The sequence below is a fragment of the Lethenteron reissneri genome, chromosome 24, assembly GCF_015708825.2.
Source record: "Lethenteron reissneri isolate LAM-NWPU_2019-01 chromosome 24, ASM1570882v1, whole genome shotgun sequence".
Taxonomy (NCBI): domain Eukaryota; kingdom Metazoa; phylum Chordata; class Hyperoartia; order Petromyzontiformes; family Petromyzontidae; genus Lethenteron; species Lethenteron reissneri.
The window spans coordinates 15,118,249-15,139,254 of NC_083802.1; the positions used below are offsets into that span (position 1 = coordinate 15,118,249).

Consider the following 21,006-nt stretch of genomic DNA (forward strand, 5'->3'; position numbering starts at 1 on the left):
GTCCACTTAGATAGGCCATTCTCTTACATGAAGGGTTGCACAACTCTGTGTGAGATCCGAATTGATATATTTTTTTGCAATAGCACAATCAGGATATAACTGCGGGGAAATATTTTTGTTAAAGGCTACCCATGAGATAATAAACAACACTTGGGCTCGCTTCACGCAGGCTCCAGCAACAAAACAGCTGAGGGGTCCCCACTTGTATCACATGCCACAAATCGAGGAACATGTGCTGACTCATAACTGAGGCACGACACACACAGCCTGATATGTGGGCACAGTTCACAGATCCAAGGGCGGAGGTGAAGTGATTGCTATTTGCACGGCGTCCAAATGTCAGCGTGCTTTCAATGCAGAGTGCGTGCACAATGGGTCGGTTTCATGAACCGCTCCAGTGATCGTTTTTGGCCATTTTAGATGTCCACGCTTGTCTCTTCGAGGCCCGTAAATCAGAATGTCTTCTGGAGATTCGTTCATAATGAGAGAACAAGCGTGCGGTTACTCAGGTTTGTGTAAAAAAAATCTATCGATGCCAAAACGCGTTTTGCGCAAAACTAGAATAGAGTAAGGGAAAATTGCGTTACGTGGCCCTGACTGCGCTACAAAAAAAAACATTTTTGTTCACAGACAACAAAATAATTACTTCCTTTCATATCGTGCCATAATTCAGTAGTTCTGTTGAATAAGTTTGGTTCCAAAACATAAGTAACATGCTTTGAAGTTGAACTTTTTACATTATTTAGCTCAGAAATAGAGGACATTTCTTTGATCTGCTGAGCTGTGTGCGGCTTCTGTGCACTCATTAACACTTGATCAGCTGGCAAAAGCACAGCACTTTTCACCTGACAAGCGTGTTCATGCAATTGCTGTTCAACTGTTTGGTCAAAATTGCGAGAGGAACAAGTTAAAACCGGGGGAGGGAATTTAAACTTGTGCTGGAAAACGGTATGTTAAAAAGTTAGAGATTTCCTGCTTATATGAGCACGGAGGCATTGCGCTAATCTCCTTTCTTTACAGCCCTGAACCATTGGTGGAAATTCCACTATCCTTACGCAGTGGCGAGTCTATCCATTGGACAACCACTTGTGACTTTCCCACAAAGCACGACTAAACGTATCGTCCCCAGAGAGATGTTGGGCTAGGTTAATTTCGAAAGCCAGAATTGCAAACCGTTCGCTCTACCGCTAAGCCACATGGCCAGTAAAGTGATATACGCTCGACCTGAATTGATATACGGGTTTAACAACAATAATGCACCTTGTGTTCCAGGCACCTGTCTCCATCAAAGCCCATAACATATAGGGGTAATTTATGCAATGCTCTGATGCGTTTGCCCTGCTGTTGCACTGAGCGGGTTTGTATGTCCTTTGGGGTAGGCGCATGTGCGCCATCATACCAGTCAAATTGGTCAGAGAATTAGTACCATGTCGAGTAAAAAATAGAAAATGATTACGCTTGTTTACAGAGGAAAGCTTCGCTGAGTCTCATGGCTTTTTTTTTAGGATGGCCCTGCCAAATTTTTGTAGTGGGGGGGGGGGATGATTGCAAAATATGTACTTTTAGCTTCTTTCGCACTGTACGCAGTAAACTGTGCTAATCGGAGGTGCGATTATTATATGTGTCTATTTCAGTTGAGCAATTTGTGGGAAATTAAAAAAAAATTCAAGTTTGGACCATTACACGAACACAACAGTGGTCTTGGCAAGAATAACCCTGTTCATCTTGTCCTCTAACCAAAATGAAATATACACCAGGTATGAGCCATGAACAATAAATAACAATAGAAATGATGACACTGGAATTAGGTTATGATGGTTATGTCCCATCAGGCCATCGTTTGAATGCGCTCGGCAGTGATTCTTTAGGACGTCTAGTATTAGGAACAGGGAACAATCTCGCCTGCCAGAGCGATACAAATGATTCCCAAAATTTCCAGGTAGGAAGCTGCTGCCGCAAGGATATTTGTTCCCACAGGGGGAGCAATTTTGCTTTCCTTCTCTCTCCAATGTGTGCAGTGCCCTGGAAACCCCATACAGACTTAAGCAAGCAGTTGTGACATTTGTTGTTTGCTGTGTTTTCGAAACCTGTGGGATGCTACATCATTGGCGCCTGCATACGAAGCCAGGATGTTTATAATTCTGGTTCTGAGCTATGGGTTGCATAAGAATGATAAAACATTTCTATCGAGTTATGATGTCCGTTGTGTCCAGGAGGGATGACATACGTTCTAAGTCTTACAGAACACGTTCCTTCGAGAGTGGGCAGGTAGGAACTTGGTTGGACAGCGCATTCGTGCGATCCGTGTCACGCGGCACAAGCTGCGTGGGGCGGCGCGTCACGTGGTGCTGAGCCCGCCCGAAGCGCTCTTTGAAATACAAATCGAGGGCGTGGCTATGCACGACAGACAGACAAATAATCCCTGGTGGGCAGTGTGGAACTGTTGTTCCTACCTGTATTATGCATGACCATTGATAATTGTGCAACACACAGTGACAGGGTTGGCACTTGAAACGAGTTGTGTGTACAGGGCCCAGGCCATAGACGTCAGCAACAAAGCCTGGTGCTGATTTCAGGTATTGTCAAGTGGGTTTTGAGTTGTGTGCGTGACCATGTAGGATAGATGTTTTTCAAAATTACCATACAATAAAGCCTTGCTTTATTGGCCAATATACTGTTATTCGTTTCCATATTGGGAGATAACTGCGCAGTTGCAGGTATGTATGAAATTAAATAAATTCCAGTCATTCTCAATGTACTAATGGGTGAAGACCTTCCCACACTACGTTCCCATGCAGGTCAGTACTGGTTGGTGAAGGGAAGGCCAGAACTGGTTCTGATATCAGTTGCCACTTATCTTAGTCGTGGCTTGGAAATTGAATTCTGGTCACTTGGATTCATTGCACGGCAATCTTATCATTGATTTACTTTACAGGTATGTTTGTGTATAATGCATGTATATACTCCACTTTTGTGCCTCAATAGGCTGTGTAATCACAAGGCCATCCACAGTAATCTTGGTCACGGATGAAAACCCAAGTCCTTTATCGTGGAACTATGACATTTATAAATCAATTTGCTGTGCAGTTTTTATAAATAAATAAATACATTGCTTTATTTCTCAAGGCACGAAAATGTACAGGTGTGCCACATAAATAATTGAAAGTGTGCACTTAATGAAGCGCATGCTGCCAGCTTTCCTGTTTTGTTGTGGAAGTATAGAGCTGGTGGCGGTAGGGTCTGTGAGTGTCTTAAAGATAAAACCATCGCTATCATGCAAGTACGGCTACAGCCCATCAACTAATTATCGCTAATTAATATTCATGTTGTTGTTAGGCGCGAGGTCTATCAAATGCGTCGTCATGAATAATAATGAGATTACTACATGGCCCATTGCATTCATTTTCTTAGAGAACGCTGGGATTTTAATGACCGTGTCCACAACCCGAGCAGCCAAGAGTGGTGTAAAATCAGTGAGAGAAACGTTCACGTGCCGGTCTGATCATTGTCTGCTTTGTGTTTCACATACAAAATACACAGGTATTTAAAATACGCGCACATTAAAATTCCTATCTGTTATAGCGATGTGCAATCCACTCGGCCAACATTCCCCACTAACGCACGATTGCACGTTGACTGCCCCCAGTCAAACTGAATGGCCCGCAATGTAAGAATTAGGAATTGCTCTGGCTTGGGGCTATCGTGAGATTAATACTGTCCAATGCTTAATTATTCACATGCATTTTTGTACATTGTACAATAAATGGTCTCTGACCATATAACCGTATAACCTCCTGGAATTTGCCCAATCTTGTTTGTGCCTAGAAGCCAAGAAGAGTTGAGCCTGAACAGTGCTTGGGTGGGCAAATCAGCCTGCACGCCAGATTATAGCCTAATCGGGGCTGCAATGCATTATGAGCAGGGCGGGGGGTGGCAGTGCAGCAACATCCATTGTTGTACTGTACTCTGCTTCAATGTTCCCATATCTATTCTCTCCACCTTTACCAACCCTCGCGAACCAGTGTGAAGTATGGCCGCATAATTTCATTGACAAATGTAGCATTAGGAGGCCCTCATCCAGCAGTGGATTGCCAGAAGGGCGATGCATTTACCCACAAACACACACACACACAAATGAAACCAAATAAGTCACTGGCACTTTGGCTGTCCTGGTACAGTTCAAATCTTTGCAACTCGAGCGCTCAAGGAAAGGGTGAAACCTAATAATTTCTTCTTCAAGCGGAGTCGTGAAATAATTAAAGTTTTATAAATCTGCCATGTTTTTTTTTAGATTTTAACATTGTTTCCGTGCTTGTACGAGCGCTGCTTTTCCCCAGCTGCAGGCCTCTCCTAGCGGTCATTACATTTCTGGCGTCGCGCCGCTGCGCAGCTGCTCCTTGTGGACCACTTAGGTGGTTTTATGTGCAGTTGTTTAAGACTGAGAGTCATAATCAAGTGCAATAATCCCTCGCCAACCACGGGCGGTGGGGGGGGTGCAACCGCGACAGCGGTCACACTCGTGAAAGCCTAACCAAGTTGCCTGTTCCTCACTGAACACAAATACACACTAAAAAACAATAAAGGTTGTAACTACACAACATAATACGAAAACAAAACATGGTATAAGAAAGAGGGGCTTTGCCCACCCTCTACCTCCACTTGGTGGTGGGAAGAGAGCGATGGTGAAGCTAGGAGGTGAGACGATGCACAGAAGGAATACTAAAAACTACATTCAACTATTTTTTATTCTACCAGATCAGGCCCACTGAGTTTCTAGCTCTTTTTCAGATGTGACCCGGCCACAAATGATAGCTCAACGATGTGGCTTCTGTGGAAATGTATAGCAGCCAGATTGCGGGTGATTTTTTTTTCCAAGTGCTGGTCACCATGCTAAACCGCAGGATACACAAAACTCCGTACCGTGGTTAGAATATTGGTATGCCGAAGGAAAACCGTGGATGCATAAATACCGCAGATGCGAAAAACGCAGTTGGTGAGGGATTGCTGGATATCAATACGAATAATGCCTCTCTCCCACATGAATTCATCCACGTAAACACAGTCAATTTTTACGCACGGCACAAAGACATTAATCTCAGACGTGATAAAATATATTGTTTTATAATGTTTGTGACTTTGACCAAATTGCCAAATCTTGCAGGACCTTATGAGACCTTGCAAACTAAGCAATGTTGAACGTAGATATTGCTTGGATGGACAGCCACCATGCATGCCAGGTGGTCATAAGTGGTTGAGGCTCTTTGCCACATGGTGGTGAGCAGAGGGCAATGCAGAAACATCCATTGTACTAAACAATGCTCCTGCATCTCTGCTCGCCACCTTCACCAACCCACACTGAGCAGCGTGGTGAAGTATGATCAAGTAACCGCCACGACTCACATGGCATGGGTGGGAGTGCCTTCAGCAGTCGATTGACAAAAGGGATAATGTACAACGTTCATATCATATTTGTTCGCAATTACGCCTATATTGTTGCGTGCGTGGGTGTATATTATACGCAAGACGCGAATTTGTTCCCCGGTTCACGCAGGTCGACGGGCAGCTGCTGAGGCTCGCTTTGTCGCGATTCCCCAAGCTGAGAGCCGCCCTCTTCCCACAGCAGAGCACGCACGGCCTGCCTTTTCCCGACGTCTCGCTCTACCACTTGCTCCAGGTGAATCGTTGTTTTCAGATCGCGTACGAATGACTCGAATGAAGCGGGGCAGAAAAAGAGAGACCGGGTTCGAGCATACTAACCCGCACTCGCCAGCGTGGTGTGATGTGTGGTCAAACAACCCGACGGCCAACACTGGGGGGGTAAGGCCTTTGTCCATTCGTGGAGTGCTGTAAACTATTATAATCTTAATTTACATGGGATACTTCTCTAATTTTGTGAGAGAATTAACACCCACACTACGCGAGAGTCTGAAACCTACTTGCTTTACTGCATCCTACAGGTACCTTGATTGATGTCTTTCAAGCAGCTGTCGTGCACATCTCCTTGTGATCCTACAATCCGGTGTGATCCATTGTCTCTGATAAATTCGCCTGAAATTTGCTCCATCATGCCAAGCAGTGTTGAGTCTCATTGGTCCTTTGATGGATTACCACGAGGGGCTTTCCAGGTGTTGTAGGCGTGGGGCTGCGAGATGTGGCCAGCAAATGGCAGTGCTGAGGGGGTGGGGGGGGAGAACTCTGGGCTTCTCCCACGTGAAACCAAGATACACTTTCACATTTTTTTTGCCAAATGCAGCATTCACTTTAAAAAAGAGTATTGAGGCTCGGCAATGTTACTTCTGGGTAAATAATTGGCATCGGTGATGCACCAACCCTTGCTTGAAGTTCAACGAATTGTACGCATGAGCCCCACTGCGCTTGGCCAGTTTGTAGGCATATCTTTAATGGCTTGCGCTCAGGCAGAGTGTGGAATATTATTGGGATGTTTTACTGTGAAAGTTCTGCCTTTCAGAGTTGCACGTGGCTAAGTTGACTACGATCTTGAATACAATTTTCAAGATTTCTGTAAAATCCGTGTGAAATGCGATGGATGCGCTACAGGAAATAAGTAACTCCTATACAGATACATGGGAGTGCTCATCTTGTTTTACAAATGAAACTCATTCAATTAGGCAATTGGGAGATATGATGAAATTCAGACAATGTACTTGAAGTAACGCCAGTTTCATACCTTGTGGAAAGTAAATTGCTGAAAGAGTAGTGTGCTGCCACGTTTCTTTCAGCCTTGGTGACTTTGAACACCACTTAATTAGCCAAAGTTTTTTGTGTCTTTGAATGTATTTTTTCTTATATTATTCTTCTAGAAAATTATTTTGCTGGTGTACCCACCCAGTCGGGTGCCCTGTTGTGTAACAGAGCGTAGAAGCGGCGGAGATCTCTATAAAGGGAGAGTAAAAGTAAAAAAATTGCGGGACAAAGACAGATTTCCGGGCAAGGCTTCACTACAATCGGTGTTTATTTGCTGTGTCCTAGGCCCTGACTCCCTTTGATCCGTCGCGCCTCTATGGATGGCAAGAAGCAAATTCTTTGGCAGCTGCAGGTAAGTTCCTCTTCTGATTTATTATGCGAGAAATGCCGCATCCTGCCAGCTCCCAGCTAAAAAAGAATACAGTATTCAATGCAGCACTGATGACCATTTTATTTTGAAACATCAAAATCAGTCATGCTTGATGCACCGCTCATTGATGGCCTCTCCAAGGAACAGTTGAGCAATATTCCACCTCGCTCCTGCGTATGAGCCATTCTCATTGTTCTGTTCGAAGTGGTCACTCTCGATCGCTGTCCACTGACATTGTCAACAATAACGTCCATCCTTTTTCGTTCCTCCTCGCGACGTGTCTTTCCAAAGCCCACTTTCATTAACAGTCAATACGATGTCTAATTTTTATATTCTTAGGTTTTTTCGGTAAAGTTACGTAGGTAAAATATTAAAATTAATAAAAGTAAAATAAAATAAAAATCACGACGTTTCGGAGGCAACACAAGCCTCCGTCTTCAGGTGGAACCGTCACAGCCACGACAGCTGTATCAAGTAAATTAGAGATTGCAGGAGCTACCACTCCGTTTATATAATGGTTGGAGAGGGGGGAAGGGGCAAGTGCAGCACACTTTTTATTCATATGGTAAGGTGAGGCTTATTCCTCACGTGTGTCCTCTTGCTATCTCAGTGTAATTTTCAGCATGCATTTATGCACGCTAATTTGCATACTATTCAGATTTTTGTTTTCCATTGTCTTTCTCCACCCATTCATGCCCTGGGTCATCTCCACATCCACCGCAAAGTCCTTGATGATATCTTTGCTCCACTTTGAATATTCAATGTATAAGTCAGCCTCGTAGTCTGCCCTGGTATTTTCATGTTTATCCCATTCCTTCCAATGTCGTTTTCCTCTCTCCTTATGGCTCATTCGAGCCATCTGAGGCAACTTTCTCCCAGATTTTCTGATTTGGGGCCCTTTTCTACCTTCTAGCCCATTCCTTTCTGACGGGATCGAGTCGAGTGATCCACGAGATTGATCGCGCCATCAGTATTTCTGATTCTGCCTGGTTACCATGTTTGAAAATGTATTTATAATAATAGTCAGGTTGGGGATAATATTTTTGTCACTTGGAATTGAGTGTTTATATAATGGCAATCAAATCGCAGGCTTGTATCCTGTATGAATACTTGTACACGATTAATGTAAACTTAATACGAAGATAAAAGTACATCTTCTAAGGTTGTATAATTAATTCAAATTGATACAACTCTCGTATTTCAATGCCCACTGTGTTGCTGACATGTGTTTATATCAGGACACGCACATGCATCACGTCCTTACCTCCATAATAGAGGTTTTTTTTGGGTTAGATTGCGTAAATATCTAAATGTGTCGTTAAACCACCCTACACAGCCAACTAGTAAGGGTTGTCACGTAAACAGAACATGCCAATTTGTCGCTAGTACATCACATCGGTATGTTGGAGAGCCAAGCCACAACATTTACAATCTTTACCTCGCGCATCTGATTAGCTCGGTTGGCTACGTATGGCGCGAAAGAAGTTCAGGATACATACGTGATATTTTATGTTGTCAGCCTGCTCTGCTTGGTATACTCTCACTTTTAAATGCAACCCCCGACATAATTTTCACTTACATAGTACAATGCAACGTTAATATTCACCAAATGACAATGATCACAAAATCGGTTTCCTCATAACTCTTCTGTAGTTTCAGTCTAAATAAAGTTTAACTTAAAAAAAACTTTCACTCCATCTGGATCAACATAAGACCATATGTATATTTTATTTTTATAACCTATAACGCTTTAGATACATGTGCTATCGCTTGTACAATAAACAATTACCTAGACTGCCAAGGCAGTGGTCTATAATTGCCATTCTGTCAATGACCCCAGAAAATATTTTGCAGCACATGAATTCATGGGTAAGAACTATTTATTTCGAACTTTAATTTTTTGCGCTTTTGTTCCTTTCTAAACTTTCATCAGGAAGTGCAATGCAAAACAAAGTCATATGAACCACAGCAATCACTACATTATCATGATTTAAAGCTTTCGTGACTGCAGGGATTCATCTTCTTGGTTCTTTCGGTAAAGTCACGTAGAATGGAAATAATAAAATAATAAAAATAAAAAATTATAAAATAATTCTCACGACGTTTCGGCCACAACGCAAGCAGCCGTCCTCAGGTGAAGAACAGGTCTGTCGAGAAGACAGAGTCTGAATGAGACTGTCTTCTCGACAGACCTGAATGAGACTGTCTTCTCGACAGACCTGTTTTTCACCTGAGGACGGCTGCTTGCGTTGTGGCCGAAACGTCGTGAGAATTATTTTATTATGTTGTATTTTTATTATTTTATTATTTCCATTCTACGTGACTTTACCGAAAGAACCAAGAAGATACATTATCATGTTTTGCAAAAATGGACGATAAAATTACCGTGGACTTTATGGCGGGCAGTATGTAGAAGTATTTCCATCGCCGCGGTGGTGAAAGATAGTCATTGAGATTCATTATTCCTGAGACTGGGAGGAATGCGCACCAGAGTTCGTTCCTGGCTACACAAATGCAGCCTACATTCCAAACCTCCAATTTCCTAACAAAGTTAAATGTGGCTTTTAAAATATTGATGCAAGATGTAGCTTTGAAACAGGGAACATGGCATTGAGTAGGATAATCCGCTTACAGGCACAATATCTGGGGGCTATAAACTGCCAGACCAGTCATAAAACATTAACATTATTGGACCTGTTTGTGCATTTGTTGTGTACATGCATATGCCAACCTTTTGTCAAATTTCGATTTAAAGCTTTTGTGACTGCAGGGATTCATATTCTTGGTTCTTTCGGTAAAGTCACGTAGAAGGGAAATAATAAAATAATAAAAATGAAACAATACGACGTTTCGATTGCAACACAAGCAATCATCATCAGGTGTGAAAACCACAGCAAGAAAATTTGAAAAAAGTGACGTTTTTTTCGTAACGTTTTCTTGTTGTGGTTTTCACATCTGATGATGATTGCTTGTGTTGCAATCAAAACGTCGTGAGAATTTTATTGTTTAATTTTTATTTTTTTATTATTTCCCTTCTACGTGACTTTACCAAAAGAACCAAGAATATGCCAACCTTTTGTCAGTTCACTGCTGGATCAGGGTCTCCCCACACCGTGCCATTCGTGGAGGTTATTTGACCATACTTTACCACGCAGGTATGTATGGCCTGGTAAATGTCGTGTGCATATACCTGGGAACACATAAATGCAATCCAACAATGGAATTTGCTGCACTAAGCACCATGTAGCCCTGCAGCCATATGGCAAGCGGTTTGTGTATGGCCCTTCCCTGCTTAGTCACTGAGATTGGGCGCATTCCGGGGGGCGTGATTTGGTCATAGGCCGAATGTATCCCGCTACCAAAGAGAAGTAACTGGACACAGTTATGCGGTGGTTGGTGTGCCAACCTGGTCACTTGAAGATGTTTTCTTGTTCATGTTTTTTTTTGTTGCGGTTGCACCCGATTCAAGAGCCGAATGGCTCACAGGGCTATACCTAATAAATGAACCTTGAATCCGCCAACTTTGCGCCCCCGCCGCAGACGCCGCATCGGAGCTTCCGCACTTCTCGCTCCCGTCGTTGGTGAGCCGGCACAGCACGCGGGAGACACTGGGCTTCACGTACTTCCTGTTGCACGGCCGCCCCGCCTATGCCTTCGCCTCCTTCCTGGCCTGGCGCCTCGAGCGTGGCTCGCTGTCTTCCCGCAGGTAATTGGGCAGTCGTTGGCTGGCACCGGGCTCGTGTATGTATGTATGTTGAACTTATTTTGCACCGTGCTTAGCCAACCATGCTAATTGGAGGTGCAGAGGAAGGACAACAAACGAAACATAAAAAGCAGTTCTAAAGAAAAATATTTCGACTCTAGATGATTTCAAAATGCATAGCTCCAGTGGCTTCCTAATATTGGAAGGAAGAGCATTCCAGACGGCCGCAGAAGCGCATCTGAGAGCGCACAATGCAGTGACCGTCTTTGTTCGATGGCTAGCCAAAAGCCACTGCGAGGATGACTGGAGGTCACTTGATGGTTTTTGCTCCTTGGCGAGATCAGCAAGGTATTGTGGTTCATTTGTGGCAAGCAATGAACAACATTGTGAACGACATTGTGTTCGAAAAACTTTTTTGCGGTTGCAACCCAAAAAAAATAATCCTACACACCGGACCGTGTACTGCTGCCGGTACAGTCAATGTTGTGCTTTGTTAGATGCGCCGTTGCTTCTTGCTTTGAGCCAAGTCATAATTGCAGCGGTTCGCTCGGGTATTTGATGTCAATGGATATGTGTGTGCAGTCCCTTCTCTGATGTTTCTCTTGGTCATGTGTGTCCCCAAGCACTCGATAATAAGTTGGAGCTTCCTAAAACTCGGTGTCAACGTTTTACCAGTCTTTTTGGTGCACCTTGGTGTTCCAGTTATTGAGCAACACACATTGTTCAATGATTAACATCTGAACAGTCTCGAAACTTTTGCTTCCTATTCATGGCAATTTATGAGCCACATCTGTTTTTATGAATATATTTTAAGTTGTGGCTATGGGCTTTTTAATTTACATTTTCAAAAGTATTAATTTAAATAAGTTGATTCACTTTCTTTTATTTAATTCTAGTCTTCCAAAACTTCACGAGGGTTTACGTAAAATATTTCTTAACGCTTGAAAAACAATGCCCTCTGCTGATGATGACATGAAAAGCCAGAAAAAGGTCCACGGTTTGAAAAGATTGGCTTTGAGGATAATGCTTTATTTAATTACACAACCGTGCCATTAATTAAATTGCTAACATTTCATGGATAGACTTTTCTCTTGATTTTTAACATTCCATGAAATCTGCCAATAATATACATTCCATCTGCCTGTGTGGTCTGTGAGGGCTGTGACATTGGCTGTTAAGATATTTGATTTGCTTAATTGCACATTTCTTTGAGTCTAGAAGGAGGATTGCAAATGCCTGGGGGCTCCTTTATTAAAATTCAATGTGGTGCCATTCGGTACAGATTTTTGTCTAAATTGGTTTGTGGTGGGTTGGTTTTAATCCGTATGTGAAAATGGCTGGAAAGTCTAAGTTATCTTCGAAATCACCGACTTCTCTTTTCTAAAAAATGATTTGAAATTCGGAAAATAAAAAACCGAGGATTTAAAACGTGTCAACCAATGCGGGTCAGCACGATCTCACTGTCCTGTAAATTCCAACGGGATCTTCGTAGCGCTTTGTCCACATGTACCACAAAATGCAAAAGGCAGAGGCGGCGGCTCTGAAAATTCCTAAAATATTTGTATGGGCTTAGTTCCAAAATGGTAAAAAGAATTAAATATGTGAAAATGTATTCCATAAACAATTTTCTGCCACCGACCTTCCCCCCCCCCTCCACCATCTATGCATTTCCAACAAACCCCCACTATATCATCAACGATGTCCTTCCAGCATTGTTATTTTATAACACTGCCCATTGTGCATGGAATAGGCGGAGGATGACGGAGGCTACGAAGCGGCCTTGCGCGTGTCATTTTGTCGCTTGCGATGCGCGTAAAGAGAAGCATTGTCACATTATTATCCGTTAAAATGGAACCGCACTCGTGTGCTTCAGCAAGGGTAGCGGAGGGGGATGGACAATAACAAGGGCACTTTATTTCTCATATGCGTGCGTGTAAATAAGAAGAATAGTTAATAACGAAGCAAGATAATTGAATGACATATCATTAGAGGGGGTGCCCGGAGTGTTCAATGAGAAGGGTGAAACTGCCTGGCTCATTGCTTGATTGGATTCCGCGTTCAATGCATCCCACTTTGCACTCGAGGCTTCTCCGTCAATAATGCGGTGACGCTGTTTGGTTATTCTATCTGCCCTTTGCATAATGTACTTTGCGATCATTATGTGGGGTGTGTTTGTGTCCATATGCACCAATTAGGCAGCTGCGTTTCAGAGTGGCCGTTAATGTACTCCTTATAGCGTCATCAGGGCCTACTTTGGCACGGTTGTAAAAAACGTTGAAGTATTATTTATTAAGTTATTGCTTCAGGGAACTTGCACATAATTTAACTTGTTAAGTACAGTAAAACATTGGCTTGCGAGGAACTTGGTCTGCAAGTGTTTTGCAAGACGAGCAAAAAATTGAAATCAATATTAATTTGATAAACGAGCGAGGTCTTGCAATACGAGTAGTACATACAGTATACGCTTTGTCTGCCGAGCGTCACGTGATCACAACTGAGCCGATGGTTCTTTCTCTCTCGCTGCGGGATTGTGGGTAATCGTCTCCCATGCTCGGTCTCAGTCGGCGTGCCTCACTCGTATAGTCAACATCCGTGCGAGCGTATACTGTTTACTATAGTGTTGTGACCACGAGTGAGTGCGTAAAGCATTTTTTTATTTTATGTCCAAGTGTAGTGACTCTTTTTTAGTAACTACTGCATGTGAAAGTCGTTCTACACAATAACCATCCTCTCTCGTCTCCCGCACACCAGCCACGATTAAATTAAATTAATAAATTTGATTACTTTATATTAAATTTAAATAAGAACAATTTTTTGTATCAATAATTTTTATCTGAATACAGTACTTTTGGGTTGTGAAACGAATCATCTGAGTTTCTATTGTTTCTTATGGGGAAATTCGCTTTGATATACGAGTGCTTTGGTTTGCGAACACGTTTCCAGAACAAATGATGCTCGCAAACCAAGGTTTTACTGAAATGTGTATCCTGCCATTATTGAAATAAATGAATATTTTGACGATTTGGCCTTCAGCCAAACATAGCATTATATATCCCCAGCCTCTCGCACTGACTACACGTAGCTCTGTTGGTCTACCTTAATTAATTATCTCTCTCAAGTGGGTGCAAGTGAGACTCTTCTTGAGGTTTAGAACCACAAGCATCCTGACCTTCAATGCTCTACTTGACATCCGCCAACTACCTGGAAACTTGATGCCTTTATTGATGTACTCTTGTAGGTGCAGTTTAACCCCTAGTCAACACGTGTGGTTACCACAAGCATGCTGTGGGTTACATATGCGGGCTAGGTGTGGTTTTTGACCCATGTGTGGCTATGTATTTGGCATATCCATTTTAAAGATGTGTCCCACCCAAGCCAACTCGCTCTCCTAAACAGTTAATCTGATCTTAATTTTGGAGCTTTCGTGACTGCAGGAATTATTCTTTGGTTCTTTCGGTTAAGTCACGTCTAAAGATAAAATAATAAATTAAAATAATAGCAAATTACGACGTTTCGATTGCAACACAAGCAATCATCATCAGGCGTAGTTTTCTAGTTAGATTTTTGTTGCTATTTCTTTTATGCCTGATGATGATTGCTTGTGTTGCAATCGAAACGTCGTAATTTGCTATTATTTTAATTTATTATTTTATCTTTAGACGTGACTTAACCGAAAGAACCAAAGAACAGTTCATCTGATGTCTCCAATTTGTTTCGTTTCCTAATATTCGTGTGCCCCGTCCTATTGTCAGCGGGCATATTACATATGTCACTTACGGTGACGTACAACAACAACACAACCATATCATTCTCATTTTTCTGGTTCTTTCAGTAAAGTCACGTAGAAGGGAAACAATAAAAAAATAAAAAAAATAAAACAATAAAATTCTCACATTGCTTTGTATTTGTATTTTTATTTTATTTTATTGTTTCCCTTCTACGTGACTTTACCAAAAGAACTAGAATATGAATCCCTGCAGTCACGAAAGCTCGAAATCAAAACATATCATTCTCGTTTACAATTTTAACTCGTAGACATTTTGAACATCCAGCATTTCCCTCTGAGCCTTCCAGGACGCTAAAAGAGGAAACCCAGGATCCTCTTAGGCCCTGGTCAGTTGTTGTTGTTCTTCTTAATCTTCTCCTTCATCGTCTTCATCGTCTCCTTCATCTTCTTAACTTCTTTATCATCATCTTCTTGATCTTCTTGTGCATGTGCCGTGCGCGATGCAGTTTGGTGCGGGCGAGCGAGGAGGCCTACACGCTGGCGCTCGTGCACTTCGACTCGCCCGCCGTCCCGGCCGCGTGCGTCGCCTTCCTCGAGCTGCTGGCCGTCCCGACGGCGCGCGTGCGCGTGGACGTGCGCGCCGCGCGCCTCGTCAGCGCCCACCTCCTTGGCCCTTCCGAGCACGCCGTCCCCACCGCCGACTCCGGTTCTGTGCTGGGCTCCGACTCGGGTTCGGTGTCGAGCGCCGGCCGGGGCTCCACCTCTGGTGTTTCGTCTGTCTCCAGCGCCGCCAGGGACTTGGAAGCCCGGGAGTTGCTCCACAGTAGCCTGGGTGAGAGGGTCGTGGCTTTTGAGCGAGATTCGTTTCCACCGAGAAGGATGGGGAGGAATCGGGTGAACCTTTTTAATTTGGAGCAGAGAAACTTGTTTCAGATAATTTATTTGTCAGCGTTGTCCTTTTCTACCTTTAGATATGGCTTTCAAACTACCCTGGGGACAGTGCTGCAGAATGAATAGTGATGAAAGTAGGTGTCATTAATCATAAGATTTATCAAACGTTCGGGTCCTCTGATACGGGACCTGGAAAGGTGAATATAACTTAACGAACTGGTGGTTGAATGCCTCTTCAAAACCTAATACATTACACCACCTTGACCTGCCGAACCATTTTAGTTTTTGATGTAATGTACAGCTCGGCAATTTAATGTAAAACAAGCCTGAGTGGGTGTCACATAGAGGCCATCCGCAGTCTAGTCAGGGCAACGGAAGGCAGTCGGGAGAGAGTGTGTGTTTGGATTTTTGATTCGAAGCCAGGGATGTGTGGGAAGATAGTGCACAGCGGAGGTCTTGGCAGTGGGGGGAGGTGGCCTGCTGGGGGAGTGGTAGGAGGATCGTATGTATGTTGGACTTCCTTTGCGCCGTACGTTGCCAACCGTGCTAATCGTTGGTGCCACATTGTGGCAAGCGGTGTTGTCGGAGTAGAAGCAAAGGTCAGTGGCCCCAAGGGCCTCCACACGTCTAAAATAAAGCGTGCGTGGCTCTGAAAACATACAAAGACACGAGGTGGCACAACTTTTAATGCTGCGGCTGATATTAGACAGTGTAACTGAACATTTTGTTTCATTTTCCACTCCCGCCCCCGCCCCGACCACACATGTTGCCATCTCCCCGCCGTCGTCGCGTGCTGCAGTGGGGAGGCTGGTGGAGCTGGTGCACAGCGTGGAGCCGGCTGTCTCGTTCCTTCTCGGCGAACTGGAGAGCGCCGTAGCCCTCGGGGTGGAGGAGGCTGGGCTGGACAGGTGCGATTACGTTGTCAGAAGTGACGATGCGGTTGACTGTCGATTTGAGGTGCTCATTGAGGTGGGAGGGCCTCCTCTTTGTGGATCAGTTTCCCCTTGATGACAAAGGTGAATGGGGGAAGAGTGATGGTGCAGCGGTTAGCACATTACGCTATTAACCTGGCGACGTGAGTTTGATTCCGTGCCACGGCTAACATTAGTGGTGAGGGATATCTGAACCATTCCCCCCGCGTCTTCCCCTTCGCTTCACAAGCCTGCATTAACCGGCGTGATGAAGTATGGTCAGACAACCCCCATGACCAGTATGGCATTCGGAGTCGGTCATGTGGCAGTGTATTGACAGAGAGGCCGGGGGGGGGGGGGGGGGGGAAGTGGAGAGAGTTATATTGAAGAGTTGAACACAAAACAAGATGAACCTTTCAAAGCACACACATTTTTGAATGCACCGATCAAACGGCAAGTATAATTTTACATTCATGTGAGTTCCACGCTCATGAATGATAATGTATATAACCCCTTGTGTTTGCTGTTGATCCTGTGTGTTGATTGCCGTGCAGGCAAATGGGAGTCTGCTGTGTATCTTTGTATTGATTTTTGTATCTGCAATGTTCAAAGAGTAACTTTTGAGATGACCCTCTATTAACTTTCTTGTAAGCTTCACGTTGAAGTCTTTATTGCGGCTATCCACGAACTCAGTTCATGCCTCCTGGCTCCCTATATCTTTGAAGCGGTCCTCTGAACCGAAATTGCAGCTCTCGGCACGTGGAACAAAACCCAAGCGCACCATGCCTTTTTAAATATGCGTGACGACGATACAAAAACACATAAAAGAAACTCGCGTTCTCTCTCGTGTGCCTCCCCTCCCCAATCTCATCTCTTCTCTCGTCCCTTCATCATCCAAAGCACATCGCTCAAGGCGGGCAGGGAGTGGGACCTGGTCGTGCACTTCTGTCGGGGGCACGGCGTGGCCTTGACGGAGGTCTACCCTCGTGCCTGCGCCGCCGCCGAACAGTGGCTGCCCTTCCTCGCCTTCGTCCACCACCACGCCTACCCCGTCGAGCAGGTCACAGAACCACGTAGTTGTTTTGATTGTCCACGTTATGTAACTTGGGGTTGCGCAGCGGGTTGGCACGCTGTGTAATGAATCCACCGACGATGAGAGTTATACCATTGGAACCTCATTTGCCATTGGAACCTCATTATACCATTGGAACCTCATTTTTTTACCCTTCTGTCTGGCGTCTTCTAAGTCCAACCCATGTGAGACTAGGCTCTAAGGAAAGCTGTCTCAGGTGTGGACCAATCAACTTTAATGACAGTGCATACATTATCATAGTTATGTTTTTTGTTTGCATTATGACTGCAGGTATTGTGGTCTATGTAAACATGACTCCTTGTAAAAAAGGTGTCAGTTTTGTTGCCAGATAGATGAGAGTTATGTTTTGATTCAAAGCTTTCGTGACTGCAGGGATTCATATTCTTGGTTGTTTCGGTAAAGTCACGTAGAAGGGAAATAATAAAATAATATAAATATCAAACAATAAAAAATAAGGTGGGGGGCCTCCCTTTTGTTTTATTTTTATATTATTTTATTATTTCCCTTCTACGTGACTTTACCGAAAGAACCAGGACGATGAGAGTTATGTTTCTGGCCACGGTTATCGTCGGTAGCGAGTGATATTTGAATGGGTCCTAGGTTAGGCCGACGTGTGGTCAGCCAACCACCGTGACTCGCATGGCATGGGGAGGCCCTCAAACGACAAAACTGAGCATGATAAATCAAACGCTTCAATGGGGGTATCTTTACTTGAATTATGTGTGAACTCCACATGCAGACATTCTTTATATCATCCAAGTGTTTATTTATCTTGACTGTCTATGAATGAAAATGTGCAAATGAGTTAAGCCAATTACAGCATTTAAGGTTTAACCCACTACCCTAAGAGCATTCTATGTAAATGTTTATAAGTGGCATCTGTTTATTGTACAATATAGTTTGCATTTTGTTGCATTTACATGGGACCGAACCTCGAGATGTTACAGAGAAACAGTGGGATTCGCCTTGACAAGAGAAGAGAGGCAGTCATTCTTTCGGTCATAGGTAGAGGGGGAAAAGGGCATTTTCTTCATTAAGCCTGGACTTGATTAGGCAACATTAGATTGGTTTTGACCCCTAGGCAGTCTTAAAAAGGTGTGGTTTAATATATCTTACAATATCCTCTCCTTGTATTTCACGGAACCTATTGTAAGCGGCAATTTTCCATTGTCATTTCTCGTGTGCATGATAATGTTTATCGAGTGCTTGTTTGGCTAAAAGCCATGTTAATTTGCATTTAGTTGGGACTTGATGGGACAGGTGGTTATAGTCACCAGCGGCTAGCATCCAATTAAACAATTTAACATTGGTCCCAAGTGGCTACTTTCGAAATGAATTTCACCAGGAATGTGCACACCGATCAGCATCGTTTAATTTACGTTGAGGTGCCGGCAACGACTGTACTGATAACACATTTCAGTCTTATGAATCCATCTCAAAGTTCACGTGACGTTTTAAAATTATAAAGTGAATAAATGTGCATTATGTTCAAAACGCATTCAATAGATAGTGTTGTAAAATGAGTGTACAAAGTCAATTTCTATTTGGACACATCATGTCAACCATTTCAGACAGTTTCAGATATAAATATTTGTTAACCTTTCCTGATAAAGGAGACATTCAGACGAAATGACTTTTTCATCCATGCTGGGATGGCGGTGATGGGGCATTCAGTTTCACGTATGCGTCAAATCCATTGACTCCTTTCACAATTAAGCCATATTTTACAATACCACATTGCTACACACCTTCATCCAAAATTATACCCGCATATGTACGATGTGCAGATTGCCTAATTTGTGGAACTGCCCAAAAGAGTCTTGAGACTTTATCCGAGTTAATAATTGCAAATCAATATTTTCTCGTCAATGCTTCCAGGTCAAGACCCTGATCAACGGTTTCGGCCCTGCTCTCAGAAGCCACCTACTGCTGGCTTTCTCCAGCCTCCGGGGATGGAGCAAGGTGGCCGAGTCGCCCGACTTGTTCGGGGTCCTGATCGAGAGCCTGGCCTCTCCGCGGCCGTGCGCGTACCTGCTGAGTCAGGCCGTGAGCCACAGAGCACCTGTGCTCAGCGTGTTGGCTGCTGGCCTCCAGGTTTGTACCGCGTGGGATTTTCGTGTCCCACGGTTGGGGGGCGGGTTGAACACAGCTGTCTAAACTAAACTATGAACTAAACTTCTTGGTTCTTTCGGTAAAGTCACGTAGAATGTAAATAATAAAATAATAAAACTAAAACATAATAAAATAATTCTCACGACGTTTCGGCCACAACGCAAGCAGCCGTCCTCAGGTGGACTCTGTCTTCTCGACAGACCTGTTCTCCACCTGAGGACGGCTGCTTGCGTTGTGGCCGAAACGTCGTGAGAATTATTTTATTATGTTTTATTTATATTATTTTATTATTTACATTCTACGTGACTTTACCGAAAGAACCAAGAAGATGAATCCCTGCAGTCACGAAAGCTTTAAATCGAAATATGAACTAAACTCTTTTTATTTTACCATGTAAGGCCCACTGAGCAATGTAGCTATTTTTCAGACGCGGCCTGGCTATCACAATGATAGCTCAACGTAGTGGCTTGGCATGTGGACATTTATAGCAGCCGAAGATACTCTAAACGCACGTTTCTAAATGTGGAGGGAAAAACTGGAAGACCCGGAGAAAAATCCACGTGACCATGGGGAGACCATGCACACTCCAAATATACAGCCATCAGGGTTGGGATCGAACCCACGCTCTCTTGTATACCAGGCAAGGTAGTTAACATCTCGCCATCCGGTTTGATGACCCAACTGACCAATTTCGAAAAATTACCCACAAACTACTTAATCGGGATTACACAGCATTCATCGCCCCTCCCCCCCTACTGGCCGACTATTGCCCGCTGGCAGGCTAGGTGCCGAGTAGAGATGCTCTCGATACGCCCTTGCGTAAATGGTGCTCTATCGATAACAAATAGTTGCTGTTTATTACCGTTACTTGACTCCTCGAACAAGATTCAAATGGTTCAGGGGAAAAAGTCCCACCTCTGTTCTCACGTGTGCCGTTGGAAGGGAGGTGACGATGGGCCACGAGGCTTGGTCGCGTCGTCGGCAACAACAGCCCCATCGCGTTGGCCCCATGGCTTGTAGGTAGATTTATGCTTTCGGGAGGCAGGATTTTGGGAGTGGCCACAATTTTTTTTAAGGGGCCCAAGTAATCAATCACAAAATTAAGCAGTCGATCAATCGCTTAATGGACTAATTGTCCCCATATCTAGTTTCCTCGCTGTGTATGCAGCCTCTTGAATGTGTGATTGGCATCTGATTTTCCTCTTCACCGCTGGACAAAATGACTCACTGTTCTGTTGTTGTTTACCCCTGGTCCATTTTGTGATGGATTGTACAAAGGACTAGCACGGGCTGATATTTCTCTTGTGTTTATTGCATAACTAATTAATACGGTGGGGTAGGGGAACAGTGGCGAACCGGTGAGTGCGCTGTGTTCTGAACCCGGCGACCCGAGTTATTTTCCCTGTCCACAGCAAACAGTGGCGAGCTATAAGTGAACCCTCCCTCAGCCACTTCTGCCTTCACCAACCCACACTTGAATGAAGTATAGTCAAA

At 43.9% G+C, this 21,006-nt stretch overlaps 1 protein-coding gene across 2 annotated transcripts in view; it reads left to right on the plus strand.

Annotated features, from left to right (window-relative positions):
• The window catches only part of SPG11 (SPG11 vesicle trafficking associated, spatacsin), a 109,779-nt gene that overhangs the window by 55,836 nt on the left and 32,937 nt on the right, over positions 1–21,006 (plus strand). For both annotated transcript variants that reach the window (XM_061558395.1, XM_061558396.1), the window contains exons 20-26: positions 5,552–5,674; positions 6,991–7,057; positions 10,616–10,781; positions 15,012–15,337; positions 16,196–16,304; positions 17,208–17,367; positions 19,279–19,494. In XM_061558395.1, the coding sequence (XP_061414379.1) occupies positions 5,552–5,674; positions 6,991–7,057; positions 10,616–10,781; positions 15,012–15,337; positions 16,196–16,304; positions 17,208–17,367; positions 19,279–19,494 (1,167 nt within the window). The remainder of the gene's footprint in view (positions 1–5,551; positions 5,675–6,990; positions 7,058–10,615; positions 10,782–15,011; positions 15,338–16,195; positions 16,305–17,207; positions 17,368–19,278; positions 19,495–21,006) is intronic.